Genomic DNA, 20,172 nt, shown 5'->3' on the forward strand with positions numbered 1-20,172 from the left:
CCCCCCACCAGTGTCAGTAGACACACACAATAGTCGAAAGTTAACCACCACAGGTTAGGGTTCCTTCTGTCGCGCTCGAGAATCAAATAGGCAACCAGACAAACATCTAATTTATCCAAGTTTGTAAAAATTTCACTGATTAGTGGAAAAGTTTAACTCTATGCAACTTCTGATTAGCATCATATCTGTATCAAACATCACTTAGTTATAGCGACAAGCATAAACATAGTAATCAAACATTAAACAAAAGCATTAGCTAAGCACAGTAAGCAACAGCCTCATTTAAATAATAGGTTTAACATAACAAAAACTAGAATAGGGCTGTTACAAGGAAACATAGTGCAGTAACAGTGCAGTATAAACTTTGTAAAATAAGAAAAGTCTTCTAACACAATCAACATGCCAAACAAGTCCAAAGCATCATCAACAGCAAAGAACAGCCTCAAGCAACAACTTCAGCTGAAAGTGATAGAGTGGAACGCAGTAAAAGACCTCTTCGAAGAACAAAGCAATCGTAACGAAGGTCTAAGCATACTACGTGAAACTTTGGAACTTTTGAGGTCTCAAAAAGAGCAGTTGGACAGAAGTTGCAGTGAACTCATGAAGCTACAGCTAACAAGTGAAGAGTTGACAACACTTGCTAATGAATCTGCTGAAAGAAACATAACCATGCTGAAAAGCAAACAGAGAACAAAAGCACACAGAACGGATGCAAGTGACACTGAATCTGCTTTCAACACATCAGCAGCGCCTTCCCCTAATCTACTGAGAAAACAGTACCCTTTACGCAATAGAGCAATGAAACAAATGAAACATCAGTTGGCAAGCCGCAACAATCAGGAAACAAACAAAGCTGACTCGTCCGACTCAGAAGACCCTGATAATTCTCAACCCGTTTTTAACATTGAAGAGAGAGGAAGGAACAGAGAATTTCTCACAGGGGCCTTGAGAATAGATGAGGGCTGGCAAAATTCAATTCGATCGAGAGAAGAGAACCATGTTCGAGGACAGAACCAACATGAGAGTGAGGATAGAGCTGGGCATTTGCAACAACCACTTTCTTTTCACATCAATAGCCAAGCTGGTCCTACCATGAGCCATAGGTACACACCACAAAATCAACAACCACTGAACAGTTGTACCGGGCATGAAGTACACTATAACAACGGCTCTAACAACAACCTATACAATGGCTTCCCGAGTTTCCCGAGTTCTTCACCAGACTGGATGCAACACCAGGCACTGATGATACAGAACACAATGAGTTTGCCCAAGATATCAATTGATAATTTTAAAGGTGATCCTTTGAAATGGCACCAGTGGTTCAGCTTTTTCAAAGCGACCATTCACAACAACAGTGGCCTCTCAGACGCTCAAAAAATGACATACCTCCAAAAGTCTGTAACACATAAGGCAAGAGATTCTATAAGTGGATACTCATACAACGGGGACTACTACCATGAAGCTATCGCTGAACTGACCAGAAAGTTTGGCAAACCACAGCATATTGTCGCTGCATACCTAGATCAATTGGAGAAGTGGCCGAAACCCAGACTGGACGAACCAAACACTTTTGTGAGCTTTTCATCCTTCTTGAGGAGACTGATACAAACATTCAGGCTTCACAACTTTGAAGCTGACCTCAAGTCTTCAGCCGTCCTGAGAATGGCCAGAGACAAACTGAACGCTACCATGATAATCAGATGGAATCAACACACAAGAAGCCAAGCCTTGCTGCAACCTAACCTTACCCACTTTGCTGATTGGATTGACTCCTACGCAGAGGCGTGTGAGGACATCTCCCCACAACGGAACCAGAGAACCAGAGTGAACAGTTCTTCTAGAAGGGGGCCACCAGATGTGTCATGTCAACTCTGCTCACAAAACCACAACCTTGGTCGATGTCCCGAATACTTGGAAAAAACAGTGTATGACCGACAGTGTTGTGTGAGAAGGTTCAATCTCTGCCCTAACTGTCTAAGAGGTCATGAAAAGGGTCTCTGTCAATCAAAAACAAGGTGCCTTGTGGACAGATGCAATGGCTTCCATCACTCAACACTCCATAGGACAGATGCAAGGCAGATGCAACAATATGCAAAACCAAATGGGAACTGGAACCAAAACTCACAAAATAACTTCAGACCCCAAACCAACCAAAACCAGTCAAACTATGGACGTAACTTTAACAATGAAAACCAAAGGCAGCAGACGAGTTCAAACTACAACCAACAGAGTGGAACTCAAAACAGACATGGTGGATCTAACAGCAGTACTTCACACAGGGGCAACTGGAACAAAAATGGTTTTCACCCTCAGCCGATGAACACGCAGAACGACAGCAACAACAGACAGCAGAGTAGCAATCAACGCACTGTGGCTCAGCAGCAGGCAACTACTCCGCAACAAAACTACACCTGCAGCAACCAGCAGGAGACTTCTTGGATCAGACCGCAGATTGAGTTGCAGGCAATACCAGTAACACTTTTCAACAGAGATCTTTGCATTGAAACCTACGCATTGCTGGACAGTGGCAGTGACAATACTCAAATAACACAGAAGGTTGCTGATGCACTTCAAGTTCAACAACCAAAAGATATAACCCTACCACTAGCTTCACTTCATGGTGAACACTCAGTCAAAACAGCAGATGTCATGATCGGCATAGGAGCTTTGTACAGCAGTTGTCCTGTGATCAGAATCCCTGTGTACGCAACAGCAATGGACGAGTTTCGCATGCCAAGAGTTCAAATTGAAATGTTGAATGAGATCTGCAGAGACCATTCTCACCTCCAGAGCATAAGATTTCCAACAATCAGGGACAACCGGATCGGAATACTGATTGGAGCAGACGCATTCACAGCAACAGTTCCCAGACAGTTCACAACGGGACCCACTGGTACACCATACGGAGTCAACACTCTGCTTGGCTGGACACTGACAGGGCCCATTCCTCAGAGGTACACACAGAAGAGGGTCGGACAGTCAAACATCACAAACATAACACTTTTCAATCATATCAAGGGACGGCAAGACGATCCAGATGAAGATCTTCTCCAGCTCTTCTGGACAATTGAAGGAGTGAACTTCAATCAGTGTTCTTCAAAGGGACAGTCTTCAGATGACAAGGAGGCGGTTTCCATCCTCAATGATACCATAAGACACATTGGTGACAGATACCAGATTGGACTTCCATGGAAGAAAGACATCACACTACCTAACAACTACTTCATGGCCAAAGTTCAGTGGCACGCTCTGCAGCAGAGGTTGGAGAGGGATACAAACTTGAGAGACCGCTATGAGGAAACAATCAAAAAAGATTTGGATAAAAACTACATCACAACTGCAGACCCCAGTTGCAGACACTCTGTCTGGTACCTTCCCCATCACCCAGTGATCAACAAACAGAAACCAGACAAAATCCGCAGAGTCACAAACGCTGCTTCCAAATATAAGGGACTCTCACTCAATGATGCATTGCTGACAGGGCCGGATCTACTCTGCAACCTGCATGGCCTTCTTCTCCGCTTCAGACAGTACTCAGTGGCAATCACAGCGGACATCGAGGCGATGTTCATGCAGATTGGCATCCAACCAAAAGACCAAGACTATCTCCGTTTTCTCTGGACAGAGGATGGCAATGAAAAGATCTTCAAATACAATCGACTCATTTTTGGAGCCACATGCTCACCTTCTTGTGCGATATTTGTTCTGCAGAAGTGTGCAAATGACCACAAACAAGAACATCCAGAGGCCTACACATCAATCATGCAGCAGTTCTACATGGATGATTTCATGCAGACCTACCCTTCTGAAGAGGAGGCCCGCAGAAGTGCAGAGGAGATCAAAACTGTTTTACATACAGGAGGATTCAATCTGACGAAGTTCTTGAGCAACAGACCAGCAGCATTAGAAAACCTACTGGAAGAAGACAAGGCGGAAATGAAAGCCCAAAGAATCCTTGGTCAGACGTGGGACCCAAAAACTGACAAGTTGATGTTTGCAAAACCGAAGTTTCTCTACACAGGACAACAGATGACCCAAAGAAAGGTTCTTTCAATGGCAGCTTCTCTGTTTGATCCAATCGGACTGATATCACCCTTTGCCATCAGAATTAGATGCAGCCTCCAAAGAATCATTAAAGAGGGAAGAAACTGGGATCAACCTGTGTCAGAATGCTACCAACAGGAACTACAGGAGTGGATGGATGAGTTCGACAACATGACTCCAATTGAAATTCCCAGATGCTTGATTCCCAGCACCAATGGAACCCATCAACTTCACACGTTCACTGATGCCTCAATGAGTGCAATTGCTGCCATAGTTTATGTGAGGACAACGAACGCCGATGGATCTTCCACATCCCGATATGTGATCAGTAAAACAAAAGTGGCACCGATCAAGCAGTTGAGCATTCCAAAACTGGAGTTGGAAGCTGCAACACTTGGAGCAGAGCTAGCTGGGTTCTGTGAGAGCGAGATGACAACTACAATAAGTTCAAAACACTTTTGGACAGACAGCACCGCTACACTTGGTTGGATCCAATCCAAGCAAAGACAGAAAATGTACATTGCCAACAGATTAACCAAAATTCACGAGAATTTCAACCAAGAAAATTGGAGACACATCCCTGGAAAGATGAATCCCGCTGACCATGGAACACGAGGCCTCACCCCATCAGACATACCAAAGCTGTGGCTCCAACCACCGGACTTTCTGAGCAAACCTCAAGACTCTTGGAATTTTGCCGAGGACAGTGATCCCAACATATGCGCCACTCAAGCGAAACAACTTCAGACGCCGGTCATTGAGGTTGACAAATTTTCAACATGGAGTCGACTGCTCAACTCTACTAGAATGGTGTGTTCCAGGCAATAAGACGCTTCAGGGCAAAAGTTCGAACTAGAAGACAAAACGAATCACCTGAGACATCCAACACTAACACTTTTGCATCAGATGAGAACAGGGCAAGGAACTACCTCATCAAAATGTCCCAAAGCGAGTTGTTCTCAGGAACAATTTCTGCACTGTTGAAGGGAGGCAATCTTGAGAAAGGAGACAAGCTGATGCCCTTCACACCCTTTCTAGATGAAGACGGACTCTTGAGGGTAGGAGGAAGACTCAACAAGGCACCTCTAACCTATAATGCAAAACATCCGCTTCTTCTCCATAGCAGGAGCAAAATTGCAAGACTGTTGATTGAAAAGGCGCACCATGACTGTGGCCATCAGGGTGTGGAACATGTGAAGGCTAACCTGCAACAGACTTTCTTGATGATTGGATTGAGAAAAGTGCTGCGATGTCTGGGGAAATACTGTTTCATTTGCAGACGATGGAGGGCAGACAATGTGAGACCTAAAATGGCCGATCTTCCTGAATTCAGATTTCCAGATGCAAACAAGCAGTACCCTTTCGTCAACACAGGAATGGACATGTTTGGACCTTTCTACATTGAGGACAAGAGAGAGGGCACCCAGATGCACTACGTCTGCTTGTTCACATGCCTGGTCACCAGAGCTGTCCACCTAGAAGTATGCCATGACCTCTCAACTGATTGTCTTCTCATGACAATCCGCAGATTTGTCTCACGACGTGGATACCCTGACCTCATTGTGAGTGACAATGGCAAAAACTTCATTGGAGCCAACCAAGCAACGAAGTTGAAGTTCCAGAGAAGCTACAAGCCAGACAATGAGTACATCAGACTGCAATTGGCTCAACAGAACATTCAGTGGACTTTCAACCCTCCATTGGCACCACACTTCGGAGGAGTCTGGGAGAGGCTGATACAGACCGCGAAGAGGAGTCTACTAATAGTGCTGGGCAGTCGGAAACTAACACTCTCAGTTTTCCAGACAGTTGTGGCAGAGGCCGAGGCAATTTTGAACTCCAGGCCATTAACTCATGTGGGCTGCAGCATCTCAGATGAGGGACCACTTACTCCGAATCACTTCCTCCTTCGCCGACCTCACATGTGTTTGAAACCTCTTGTGAACAGCAACCAGCGGTTCTCCACTAAGGACTTCAAGTTGACGCAGACACTACTTGATCACTACTGGAGCAGGTTGCTGAAGGAATATGTTCCTGAGCTCAACAAGAGAACGAAGTGGCAAAGATCACATGATGAGCTGGATGAAAGTGACATTGTGTGGGTGCTCAAGGAGTTCACACCCAGAGGCATCTGGCCTCTTGGGAAGATTGTGAATGCACACAGAGGTTCAGACGGGATAGCCAGGAGTTTCGACATCCAGACGGCTACAGGAATGGTACAAAGACCAGCAGTAACCCTAAGCCGTGTGTTCCCACAATCGTTAGGTGCGCCGGAGGGTCACTGAAACAAGTTCATCGAAACACACACACAGACTCACACACACACACACACACACACACACACACACACACACACAAAACTCAATGTCGGAATGAAAACTTTTCGCTTTATTGTGTTTACATTTTCATATCAAATGCTTGCTTTTGTTGCCGGGAGTGTAAAGGAACCAAGTTCCTTTATATTTTATCTCCCCCCACACCCTCATTTTCCTCCCCCCATCTACACTTTCGTCCTCCAAAACCCTTTCATTTCATGATTTTCATTCCCCCAACCTATTTTCGTTGAAGCTTTTTATATGTTGATTTTATTGAAGAAGTCAGAAGTGGTTGACGTTCACTTTCAATATTATTTATAGTAAGGGATTTCCCGTTTTTGACCATAACTTGTCTGCCAATGGCGCGAATTATGATGTATTTATAGAGCTTGATTTGCTACCATAGTTGCGACTTTCAGAAATACAAATATTAATGAAAAGTTGTCTTGGTATGCAAGACTTAGGCCGAAGAGCATAAACAGCATTTAATCTTAACAAAAACATTGCTAAAATTGATAGAAAAAGAATGCTTGGAATGACTGCTTATGGCCAAAATTTTCAACAATATCTATTCCCTCATTGGAAAAATTGAGATAAAAATTGATTTTAATAGCGGTTTTCATTTAAAAAATGTTATCAACAAAATCCCTTCTACGGCATCAATCTGGGACCATTTTAACGATTTAAATCCTCTTATATCCATTTACTTATGTTGAAAAAAATGGATTATAGTCGTTTAAAGAACATTTGAAATGGATTTAAATTGGGCTACGAAAACTCCCTTAAAAAGATTATTATCTGTTTTTTCTTTTGTTTCTCCGCTCAGTGAAAACCGTTATATATTTTTTAATTTTAGATTAACATTTCATTTATTTTGAAAGTTTTAATTTAAAGTTTCAAATCTATCAGTTTTCCATCAGTTTCGGTCCTTCCGCTCCTTGTGATACCTTCGCAACAGCAAGTTCATCGGCTCAACAGGTGCGCAGATGAAGAAACCGAAGATCTGCATTTAAAATAGAGGACAAAATGCTGTAACACCTTGAAAATTTTTCAAATAGTGAAAAATTAGCAAATTTTTTGAAAATACAATGGATTATACCTGCATAGAAGATGTCAAAGGTAGATTGAATCTACTCATTCTTTGAAATAGATTTTCGACTCTAAACAAGGTGTCACCTTAAAAGTTGGCCAAACAAAAAAAATGTGAATTGATAGTGAACTCACCGAACTGCAGAAGAACTATATAAACTCGAAAGCTCAGATTACTCCAATTCATCTTTGCTTGCAATTGTTCAGCTATTTCATTAGCTTATAAAAACAGAAAAAGCAAAAAAAGAGTCTTTTTAACATTTATTAGTAGAATTTATTAGTAAGCTTATTCAAGACTTATTAGTAGAATCTATTAATTCTTTTAATTGTTCAGAAGTCTTGATTAAAACAAGGAGGCGTGGTAATGTGTGCGTACGCACACATTGTTCTCACACCGATGATTCACATTCTTGGCTTAACTGGCTACTGAAAGATGAATAGATAGATATTTTCGAAAAATTTTTCGTATAATTTGCGACAATTTTTCGGCTGGTATAGTCGTTTTTTCGACCTTTTTTCGACCAATTTTTGTATAATTTTTGACAATTTTGGCTAATATAGTAGTTTTTTGGACCTATTTTTAATTAATTATCCAATAGTCTTGACTTACTGTTGTCCCGTTTTTTTTTCGAGATCGTTTGCCTGAAATCAAGGATAACTGAATTAGTTGAAATGAAACTTAAAAAATCCAAATTGAACTAACCGATATTTGGTCTTTTGCTGATGATGATTTGGGCTGCGATGTTGTAATAAATCTCAATTTGAATCTGGAAAGAAAACATATTGTGAAGCCAAAAGATGTAAAAAAAGGTTGAATTGAAATTACAAACCTCTGTAAAAGTTTGCCTGAAATTTTGGGCTGTGACGTTATTACATCTCAATTTCAATCTGAAAAGAAAACATGAAGCCAAAAAATGTAAAGCCAAATTTGTTGGATTGAAATTACAGCATCTTTAAACGACGAAATCATGCTCGATTATGATGTGTTTTAGCAGTCTTGTTTTCGCAAAGCTAAATTTTGCTCACTTCTGATTGGCTAAAAATCGGTCGCGAGAAAATAACACAACTCTTAAATCGCTTTAAATCCGTTTAAAAATTTGCTGGCTATCTTAGCTGCAAACTTCTTCAAATATACCCCATATATTGGCAAAATTTAGTCTTAGCCCTAGAAAATCTCCATAAAATCGGTTTCTTGCTTAAGTTTTACGACCCGGGTTATCTATTGAGGAGCTCCCAGAACTCAGTGTCTGAGGTTTTTTGCAAGATGTTGCCAGATCTGCTGGCAGTTTGGTTGATCGGAACTAGTAATAACTTTGCTTAAATGTCTCATCTTTCACTTGCTTGATTTAAATAACTGTCAGTCCTATTAAGTTTGCTTTATAACAAGATTTTGTGGTACCATGTCAATTGAAGTGTTCTTGAAAGAGCTATTCTGTGTAGCTCAGGTCCTTCAACTTGATTTCAGAAGTGTCTAACCATCTTGACATAAGAATGAAGAAATTTATAATTGGTTCCTTAAATACGGAGTTGAGCTTTTGAGATAAAATTTAAACATTGGATGCAAAAGACAGAAGACGTATCAAGGCAAAGAAACTGAATGATTTTTTAGATAGTTTCTTGATAACTGCATTCGCCAAAATTGACCAATTGATGATACTAGCTATCTCAGATGAGCAAATTCATCAAGTCAAATTTGAGCTGGGTAGCGGTTGGACTCTTGGTAGCGTTCTGAGCGGACAAATCAGTCTCTGAACAGAACAGATATCTTTTTTCTGGCTCCAGGCAGAGCCATTATCACCTACTCATTAAAAAAGCAAAAAATTGCTTAAACTGAAGTGCGCTCGACACGGCCTCTGATCAGCCTCTGATTCTGTGACGACTAAAACTTCCACCAATTTATTAGCGATCATAGCAAAAACAACTCCTGGATTGACACTTCCCTAGTGATGAGTGGATTTAAAACTTGCAAGAATCTTGCAAGAATCTTTGGTACCGGTATGCACTCACTTGCAAGATTGCCTCGCAAGATTCTTTTAAGTTTTTTTATTCATCGACCACTTGGGTTGTCCACTGTCGCAGGTGATCTTTTTCGACCTCTGAATTATTTGTTCAACTAAAAAGGGAGTCAGAAGCTCTTGAAAGCCATCAAACTGATTTAACTGAAACCTACGAATTACGTTACGACGCTTTGAAGACTATAGAAGGCAGGCTCGGTCAACACAAACTAATTTGGAGAAGTTGTCAAGTTGCTCAATTCCCATCATCATCATACACAACTGAAGCCACTGAACCGAGAGGAAAAAGCAAGTTCATTGTCCGTTAAAAGTACAGTGTTGTTTCTAATGTTGATTATTACTTCTGGAAAAGTCCCGTTTACAAAGGCAAACAACCAACATAGAAAACAGATATTACCGTTGACAATCAAATTCGTTTCCATATTTGAATTCACGGCACTGATTTCAAACTGTTTGCAGTGCAGCATCATTATCATCTACTAATTTTATAAATCTTTATGATGGATCTCGTACTAATCTTTTTTATCCAGAGGTGTAGCCAAAACGGTTTGTCTAGAAGACTCGAACGCCATAATGTACCGTCTGTGGAATAAAAGAAAAAAATTCACCAGTGCACCAAAACAAATAAAACTTCATCCATTAAATTGGTGTCTGAACAAAGAATTTTTTTTTTTTTTGGGGGGGGGGGGTCCTACCTGAAAAATTCTTCCGAGACGCTTTATATGTCATCACTTGACGAGAGATTTTCCCGTCTAATCGAAACTCCTGCAACCGATTACAGCTTTGAGAAATAGAGATAATACCCGAGCAGAACGTTTATCACGCTATCCGTCCGTTGGAGAACTTTGATTCTGTCACAGAAAGTACTCTTTGCCGCCTGTCAGAGTTTTAGTTTATAGAAACACTGGTTCTAATTTTGGCTAAAAAGAATTGCAACTGGGGGCAATCTCTTGGAGTCCATTGCAAAACTGATTGCAATTTGCTCTATGATCGACTAACTTGATTCAACTGAATCAGTATAAAAGTAAGAACACTTTCTGAGATTTATACAATAGGTTAAGGCGGATTCGTTAAGCAAAAATTATAGGGAAGTTAGGAAGTTAATCCTGGCGTTCTTGATGGGTTAGATCACCAGTTAGAAACACTAGTTCGAAACAACTTGATCCATTCTACTTTTCCAGATTAGAAATTAAACGCTTCAGAACAAAAAACTTGATATTAGTCCAATTTTTCCATTCACAAACAATAAAAATTGAGCAAAAGAACTGATTTAGCGACAGCAACAACTTTCAGACATACTCTTTTTTGGACCGTAGTCAAATTGAGACGTACCAGACGTCTGAAAAGTGATTGATGTCTGTTTCGATTAAAGACAACCTTTAAATTTAGAAAGCTTAGAAAGCAGCCATTGAGCAATCAATCTTCTCTTGAATCAAGAACATTGCAAATATTTGCAAGATTGTGAAAAAATACTTACCTGCAATTAAACAGCAGAGATAAGCTTTGATCCGCTAATATCTGCGTTCGCATTCATAGGATTCTGCTAGGTATTGTGTCCTAAACCAAACGCTGAGACTGTCGAACCAATGCTGGCAGACTTACCAGCGGTATTGATGTCCATAAAAAACCTTTTTCACAAATGTAGCCATTGGCTACTTCGATTGATCATGCAGAAGTTTTGGTTTCCTTGATAATCTGAGAAGCAATAATGGCTTCCAGATCAGCACTAAGGTATCCATCGGTAGTTCAATCCGCCTACAGCTCCTTACGGTGGAATTGTGTGGGAGCGTCTTGTTAGATGTTTTAAGCATAATATCAACACGAAGTTCGGGTGTCGAATAATGATCAAAACGCTATTAATGTCACTTTCGGATCAGTACCTCAAAGTGTGATAGGAAAGCCACAAGCAAGTACTCCACTTTGTGCAGGAAAGTCCTTTGGGAGTGAGTCTTTTATAAAAAGAGATTTTTCACTAAAAGCTGCTTTTTCACTAAGATTTAAAATCCTGGCTTTTTCTTTTACCTTTTTCTCCTAATTTTACTTTTCAAAATTTCCTTTAAATGCCTTTCCTCCTTAGCTTTAGCTTTGTAACTTGCTTAAGATTTAAAATCCTGACTTTTCTTCTTAATCCCGACTTTTCTTTTACTTTTCTTCCAGTTTTATTCTCACCTTCAAAAGTCTTAAGCTCAAAAGTCTTTACTTTTTGCTCAGTTTTATCCCTCATCTTCAAAGTCTTATTAGAAAATTTTTCGAGAAATCAGAGCCTCTTTGAGGCTGAGTATTAAAATGAGCCAAATTGAAAGGCTTTTATCTGAAGCCAGAATGACGGCAGAAGAATCAACGCAAGACGAAAGCGATTTTACTGAAGTAAGGAATAAAAGAAAACGCTTCAGAAAAGTGCCAACTCCCATCAACAACGTAAGACCAATGATTGTTTCGATTGACCCAAGACCATCACAAATTCAGTTTGCAAAAGCAATCAGGTCGAAGTTTCCAGCCGTCAAGATCAAGCAAATAAGAGAACTGAGGAACAATATCGACTTCTTTATTCAGCCAGAGGACCTCACTTCAAGAGAATGCTTGATGCTGTCACTAAACCTAAATCAGGCCTTTCTAAATGCCAAAGTGAACGCCAGGAATACACTTCCCAAGCCTAAAACTAAACCAAGTTTCGTCATTGTAAATGTTCACCACAGCATTACTGAAGATGAGGTAAAGGAAGAACTTTTAAATAACAACGCAATGAACGTCACCAAAGTTTCACGAATAACAAGTCGAGCAACGGGCCAGCCAACAAAATTAATACGCGTGATCACGGAATCCAACAATCAAGTCAACGCAGCTCAAAAACATGGCGTCAAAATAGGCTGGCAGCTGTACCGATGTGAAGCAAGCCGCGAACCACCACATGTTATGCAATGTTTCAAATGCCAGAAATTTGGCCACTCAGCAAGGGATTGCACTAATGCAATTCGATGTCTTCGCTGCTCGCAAGATCATAGTGTAAAAGAATGCAATGTTGCAAAAGAAAATGCCAAATGCTCAAACTGTGGTGGTGCTCATGCTACAGTTTATCGAGGCTGTCCAGCATATCAGCATAAGTTAGCAGAGGCCTCAAAAAAGATAAATGAGAACAAATTCTCAGCCGTAACTAATAAACAGAGCTCTCAAGCAAAGACTGACCTAACGCCATCAACTGAAAAAATTGCTGTTCTAGTAGCTGAAGTCCTGAGCAAGATACGAACAGTTTTTAACACTATGTCCTACAGTGACATAATAAATATTGTCTCTAACAGCGCCTCACGTATCTTCAATGAAACAATTGATGGCCAGAGAATACATGACAGCATAAAAAGCGCAAATACAACTCCTGTTATTTCAATTCAAACAAACAATTTACCAAACAGCCAAAACTTTTCGCAAAATGGATAAGTTCAAGATTTTGCAATGGAACTGTCGCGGACTAAACAACAAAATAAGTGATCTGATTTTGTTTTCAACAGAAGAAGAAATAGATGTAATTTGTGTAAATGGAGTTAAGAACTGGAAAAAAACAACCTCCCTCAACAACTACATTGTTGCATCGGAAACCTTCAACAACGGTCATCATGGCTCTGCTATCTTAGTGAAGAACAGCATTGTTATCAAAAGAATAGAACCAGTAGAAAAAGAAACTGATAGCAATGGAAGAACGCTAGAAATACTTAAAATTTGCCTTAAGTTGCCCTCTTTCGATAATTTTTGGATAATAACTGCTTACAATTCCCCTGGAAAGCTACTCTCGACCGATAAAATATTTTCAGGAAAGTTGAAAAATGTCTTCATATGTGGCGACTTCAATGCTCCCCACCATGAACTAAACTGCTCCTACAATTCTGAAAATGGGGAAAAACTCCTATATATTATTGACGAGGGCACTTTTAAACTGCTGAACAACGGTTATCACACCTATCAGTCGTTTGATGGAAAATGCAAAAATATGTTAGATCTGCACTTTTGCGATAATTCACTTTTTGCGCATTTTAACAACTTTCAAGTATCAGAAGATTTAGGCAGCGATCACAAAGTTACAATTACGACCCTGAACCTGAGAAAAGGTGAAGTTTTTCAACTAAAATCAAAAATCAACTACAGAAAGTTTAGAGAACATGCAAGAAAATTACACAGATCATCAAATCTCTGGCCTGTGAAGTATCCAAAAAAGAATGAATTAAATAAATTTAGCACCAGTTTAATTGAGTTAATACACAAATCTCTGGAAGAGTCCTGCAATAAAAAGAAAGAGCTCCCCTACAGTGTTGAGACGCAAAAACTGATTAAAATGAGGAGAAAAAGGCGAAGAGAGCTCAAAATAGCAGTTGGCGATCACTATACCTCTTTAAGAACGGAGATAAATTACCTACAGAAAGAAATTAAACGATCAATGATGCGATCAGAAGACAGAAAAAGAGCAAAGGTCTTGGAAAATGCATGTGATAAGGGTAGCAAAGGCTTCTGGAAAGCAATAAAAGAACTAACTAATAAAAACGAGCCCAAACAAAAAACAGCAGAATACCCAAAATTATTCTATAAAAATTGTGTGGCGGTCACCGACAAGGAGAAAAGTGAAATGTTTAAACAGCTGCTAAAGGACACAATGAAAAATCACGAAACGGACTCATCAATAATTTCTGAACTCTGCGACAATATTGAAAATGAAACAGAAGCAATAATTAATACAAATGAACATACTGAACAACTGGGCATTGTAGTTACCACGAAAGAATTTGATGAAATCTTGAAAGAGACGAGAAAAACATGCCCTGGGCCGGACAAAATCTGCTACAAAATCCTTGAAGAATTACCAAAGAATGTTAAAGCCCTTGCCTGTCTCCTCATATCTAGCTCCATAAACAACTCCTTTGTTCCATTTAACTGGAAAGAATCTCAGATAAAAATGATACCAAAACAAGACAAAGACCGATCGAAGGCTGAAAACTACCGACCCATTAGTTTCACGCTGAAGTTTCACGAATAACAAGTCGAGCAACGGGCCAGCCAACAAAATTAATACGCGTGATTACGGAATCCAACAATCAAGTCAACGCAGCTCAAAAACATGGCGTCAAAATAGGCTGGCAGCTGTACCGATGTGAAGCAAGCCGCGAACCACCACATGTTATGCAATGTTTCAAATGCCAGAAATTTGGCCACTCAGCAAGGGATTGCACTAATGCAATTCGATGTCTTCGCTGCTCGCAAGATCATAGTGTAAAAGAATGCAATGTTGCAAAAGAAAATGCCAAATGCTCAAACTGTGGTGGTGCTCATGCTACAGTTTATCGAGGCTGTCCAGCATATCAGCATAAGTTAGCAGAGGCCTCAAAAAAGATAAATGAGAACAAATTCTCAGCCGTAACTAATAAACAGAGCTCTCAAGCAAAGACTGACCTAACGCCATCAACTGAAAAAATTGCTGTTCTAGTAGCTGAAGTCCTGAGCAAGATACGAACAGTTTTTAACACTATGTCCTACAGTGACATAATAAATATTGTCTCTAACAGCGCCTCACGTATCTTCAATGAAACAATTGATGGCCAGAGAATACATGACAGCATAAAAAGCGCAAATACAACTCCTGTTATTTCAATTCAAACAAACAATTTACCAAACAGCCAAAACTTTTCGCAAAATGGATAAGCTCAAGATTTTGCAATGGAACTGTCGCGGACTAAACAACAAAATAAGTGATCTGATTTTGTTTTCAACAGAAGAAGAAATAGATGTAATTTGTGCAAATGAAGTTAAGAACTGGAAAAAAACAACCTCCCTCAACAACTACATTGTTGCATCGGAAACCTTCAACAACGGTCATCATGGCTCTGCTATCTTAGTGAAGAACAGCATTGTTATCAAAAGAATAGAACCAGTAGAAAAAGAAACTGATAGCAATGGAAGAACACTAGAAATACTTAAAATTTGCCTTAAGTTGCCCTCTTTCGATAATTTTTGGATAATAACTGCTTACAATTCCCCTGGAAAGCTACTCTCGACCGATAAAATATTTTCAGGAAAGTTGAAAAATGTCTTCATATGTGGCGACTTCAATGCTCCCCACCATGAACTAAACTGCTCCTACAATTCTGAAAATGGGGAAAAACTCCTATATATTATTGACGAGGGCACTTTTAAACTGCTGAACAACGGTTATCACACCTATCAGTCGTTTGATGGAAAATGCAAAAATATGTTAGATCTGCACTTTTGCGATAATTCACTTTTTGCGCATTTTAACAACTTTCAAGTATCAGAAGATTTAGGCAGCGATCACAAAGTTACAATTACGACCCTGAACCTGAGAAAAGGTGAAGTTTTTCAACTAAAATCAAAAATCAACTACAGAAAGTTTAGAGAACATGCAAGAAAATTACACAGATCATCAAATCTCTGGCCTGTGAAGTATCCAAAAAAGAATGAATTAAATAAATTTAGCACCAGTTTAATTGAGTTAATACACAAATCTCTGGAAGAGTCCTGCAATAAAAAGAAAGAGCTCCCCTACAGTGTTGAGACGCAAAAACTGATTAAAATGAGGAGAAAAAGGCGAAGAGAGCTCAAAATAGCAGTTGGCGATCACTATACCTCTTTAAGAACGGAGATAAATTACCTACAGAAAGAAATTAAACGATCAATGATGCGATCAGAAGACAGAAAAAGAGCAAAGGTCTTGGAAAATGCATGTGATAAGGGTAGCAAAGGCTTCTGGAAAGCAATAAAAGAACTAACTAATAAAAACGAGCCCAAACAAAAAACAGCAGAATACCCAAAATTATTCTATAAAAATTGTGTGGCGGTCACCGACAAGGAGAAAAGTGAAATGTTTAAACAGCTGCTAAAGGACACAATGAAAAATCACGAAACGGACTCATCAATAATTTCTGAACTCTGCGACAATATTGAAAATGAAACAGAAGCAATAATTAATACAAATGAACATACTGAACAACTGGGCATTGTAGTTACCACGAAAGAATTTGATGAAATCTTGAAAGAGACGAGAAAAACATGCCCTGGGCCGGACAAAATCTGCTACAAAATCCTTGAAGAATTACCAAAGAATGTTAAAGCCCTTGCCTGTCTCCTCATATCTAGCTCCATAAACAACTCCTTTGTTCCATTTAACTGGAAAGAATCTCAGATAAAAATGATACCAAAACAAGACAAAGACCGATCGAAGGCTGAAAACTACCAACTCATTAGTCTTACAAACTGCATAGCCAAAATATGTGAAACTGTTGTAAAAAATATTGTTATGGAATATTGTGAAAGCCAAAATATATTCGGCGAAAATCAGAGTGCTTACAGGAAACACCGCTGCACAACAGACAACCTCATTAAACTCACTCAGCACGTCAGTGAAGCCTTTCAGTGGTCCGAAATGGTGGGTTTCGTTTGCTTGGATGTCCAAAAAGCGTTCGATGCTGTATGGCGCCTAGGACTCGTGCACAAATTAAGCTCGATAGGGCTAAAGAATTCGGTCATAAGATGGATAAATTCATTCTTGTCGCAAACGAATGTTTTTGTGAAGATAAACTCCACTGTCAGTGATAGTTTCAGCCCGACAGCTGGAGTACCTCAAGGGAGCGTAATTGCTCCCATTCTCTTTCTCATTTACGTCAGTGGTTTGCCGCAAATAAAAGCCCAGATCTCACAGTTCGCTGACGACTTTGCCCTCTACTATAGGTCACGATCCCCGAAATTAATCGAAAACATCTCCAATCATCACTGAATAGTCTAATTAATTGGTGCGACTCATTGAAAATCAAAATTAACCCAAATAAAACTCATTACCTGATCTTTAAAAACCCCTCAAAGAAAGAATCTTCTCTAGAGCTCAACATTAAAGGAATAACCATTCAGAAGACACAATCGATAAAATTCTTGGGTATCATTCTTACTCCAAACCTCAAATGGAATGAACATTGCAAAGATTTAATACGAAGAGCGAACAGCAGGCTATTTCAACTCTGGAAGCTTAGTAACCTAAACGTTAACGAAGAAAGCCTAATTTTGGTTTACAAATCTTGGATCAGACCACTCTTTCTGTACTCAAATGCTTGCTGGCTGGATCAATCGCATGCCCTTATCAATAAAATACAAAACGTTCAAAACCGAGCCCTACGAATTTGCCTTCGAAAACCAAGATGGTATCAGACTCAAAACCTCCACGAAGAGGCAAACATGAAGCCAGTCAGATAAATGCAGATTGAACTGGCCAACAGGTATATTCAAAGGGCAATCAAAAACAACATACTGTCTGTATCAGAGCTGATATATAAGAAACGACAGTGCCCGCTCAACTCTTGCAAAAGCACTCTTGATCATCTAAATTACTAAATTTCACGGCCGCATACGAAATAGACTAGTGGCTGAGATGACTGCTCAGAATAGTGACCGACTAAACAAAAGGAGGATCAATCCCAGTTTAATCTGGGAAATTCAATATAAAAGATCTTCATCTTTCAAACAACAGAAATGGGATCAATGACTAAAAAAAAACAAAAACTAAGAGAGGAAAACTAAGGAAACAGGGGCAAAATGCAACAATAAACAGGAAAACAAATCTATAGTTAGTGCAAATGAAAAACTGGCAGTCGGATAACCAAAAGTAGCTGTCGAGTGGCACAGTTGCGAAGAGCACAAAAAAAGGATTAATGATGTAAACACTACTACGGTTCGAGTCCAACTCCAGCAACTTTACATTTATTTTATTGAGGCGTTTCCTCCATCCAATAAACTGCATCAAAATTTTAACGTCTTGAAAAAGAGGAAAGTGGCGCAGTTACCAACAGCACGTGGATTATCAACGAAAGAATGAACATTTCTTTTCTCCGACCCGGTTTCGAACCCAGCTCAGTTGCCTCCAACTTTCCTTATTATAATTAATTTTTTCCCGCTATATTAACAATATGAAAAACAACAGAACCATCAGACGTGTTAAATGTATTCGGCCAGCCGCTCGCTTAGTCAATTCGGGGCCAAATACAACTCAGTCTTTGCCATTCTCTGACCATCTCATTCAACTGTCTTCATCTGTTTGGCCAGCCGCTCGCCTAGTCAATTCGGGGCTGAACAGATCACAGCTGCCATCAATATCTCTATGCTTAGTTACTGACCAACACTTACGCCTTCCTTCGAAGCCTCTCATTTCTACTTTATTGAAAACTATTTTACTTTTTCACTCAACACTCCACTGATTTAAAAGGAAAACGTCTTTGAGATTAAACAAAAACATTAACTCTTGTGCTGCGCGTGGTTTGGTTTCAGTGGTTTTATGGTTTAGGTTAGCGTAGCACTTTTATTGATCAATTTCTTAATTCTGTCACTTTTATGTTAATGCGTTTTTCCAGTCAGAAACAACGCTTTTGTTTATTCTGTTTCTCCCTCTCTTCATTAATCATAATCGTTCTTTTTTTTCCTCCTCAATCTTTTCTTTCTCGACAACGAAGCAGGACTATTTGAAATCAGGGACACCAATCTAAGCCCTATCTATAATTGAATCGAGCGGACAGCAACATATTTGAATGAAAGCTGAATTTTTTTTTAACATCATACATGACACTTAGCGCGGACCGCTAAAAAAAACAGCACGACTGGGAGCTTCGGTTCGAAACCGTTCAAGTCAGTTTGTCGATCTCCGTTTTAAACTTGCAACGACTTAAACATTGAAAGAACAAAGCTTTGAAACGAAAATCTTGCAGAAAAATAAGTCAACTTAGTGCAGTGAACTATCACCTCGAAGAAACAGAACATCAAGACGCGTGGGTTCGAATCCCACCCACGCCCATCGAGCATTTAAAGCTTTCCCATTCAATTTTAATATATTTTTTTTGTTGTAATTTATCATACTTACCTGAAGAAACTATCACACTCATTTTAAACAATTTCCACGAGGCTAGCCAAGAAAACGATCCAATAGCGTTTGTATACGTCAAGTTCAGCCAGCAGAAGTCCTCCATGGTACTTGAAATGGCTGAGTGCATCCGAGGCAGAGGAAGTCTTCTACTACAGTTATATAGAACTTTAAATCCTAATCGGAACTTCTCAAACTCAATTTTTTAAACTAAAACTTCTCTTACTGTGTATATAACTGTGTATATAGCTTCTTTCACCTCTGGTTGTACATAAACTGTATTGTATTATCATCAACACGAAGTTCGGGTGTCGTTGATAAATATGTGAAGTACTCCTAATAAAATTCTGCTCTGTAGAACTGACATTAACACACATCATTAGACTTTTTTGAGTGCTGAAAAAAATGATGAGAAGTCTTTAACGCCAAATCATCTCTTGTGAAGAATTGGGCACACTAAATTACCGTCTATTGGGTCGCGGAATCTCTTATATAAGCGGTACGGTCGGACTGGACTAACTCTGATGCCATACAGATTTGATTGCTCCAGAAATTGTCTTCACCTTTCTTCTATAAACATTTGAATAGGACAAACTAGTCGAAACATTCCATTGAGAGATCACACATTGCTTAAATTGTTGTTAAGGACAGTCTTCAAGGACACAATCTGATGCCAAAAGTTCCGAAGTTGCATTTTGCGAAACGCGTGGTTGGAGCTCAGCCGAACTTCAAGACAAGGTCAACTGATTTAACCAAAAGATTTGTAAACCTCGTTTCCGTATTAGCGCTCCCAATTTGAAGAGTTTTTGCTAAT

At 39.6% G+C, this 20,172-nt stretch overlaps 1 protein-coding gene across 1 annotated transcript; it reads left to right on the top strand.

Moving 5' to 3' along the window:
* The first annotated feature begins 399 nt into the window (after nucleotides 1–399).
* Nucleotides 400–6,332, top strand: LOC142356082 (uncharacterized). Its single transcript, XM_075408056.1, has 2 exons — nucleotides 400–4,809; nucleotides 4,869–6,332. The coding sequence occupies exons 1-2, from the start codon at nucleotides 400–402 to the stop codon at nucleotides 6,330–6,332; spliced, it is 5,874 nt and encodes a 1,957-aa protein (XP_075264171.1).
* Nucleotides 6,333–20,172: the final 13,840 nt, after the last annotated feature.

The sequence above is a fragment of the Convolutriloba macropyga genome, unplaced genomic scaffold, assembly GCF_964194025.1.
Source record: "Convolutriloba macropyga unplaced genomic scaffold, txConMacr16.3 SCAFFOLD_1381, whole genome shotgun sequence".
Taxonomy (NCBI): Eukaryota; Metazoa; Xenacoelomorpha; order Acoela; family Convolutidae; genus Convolutriloba; species Convolutriloba macropyga.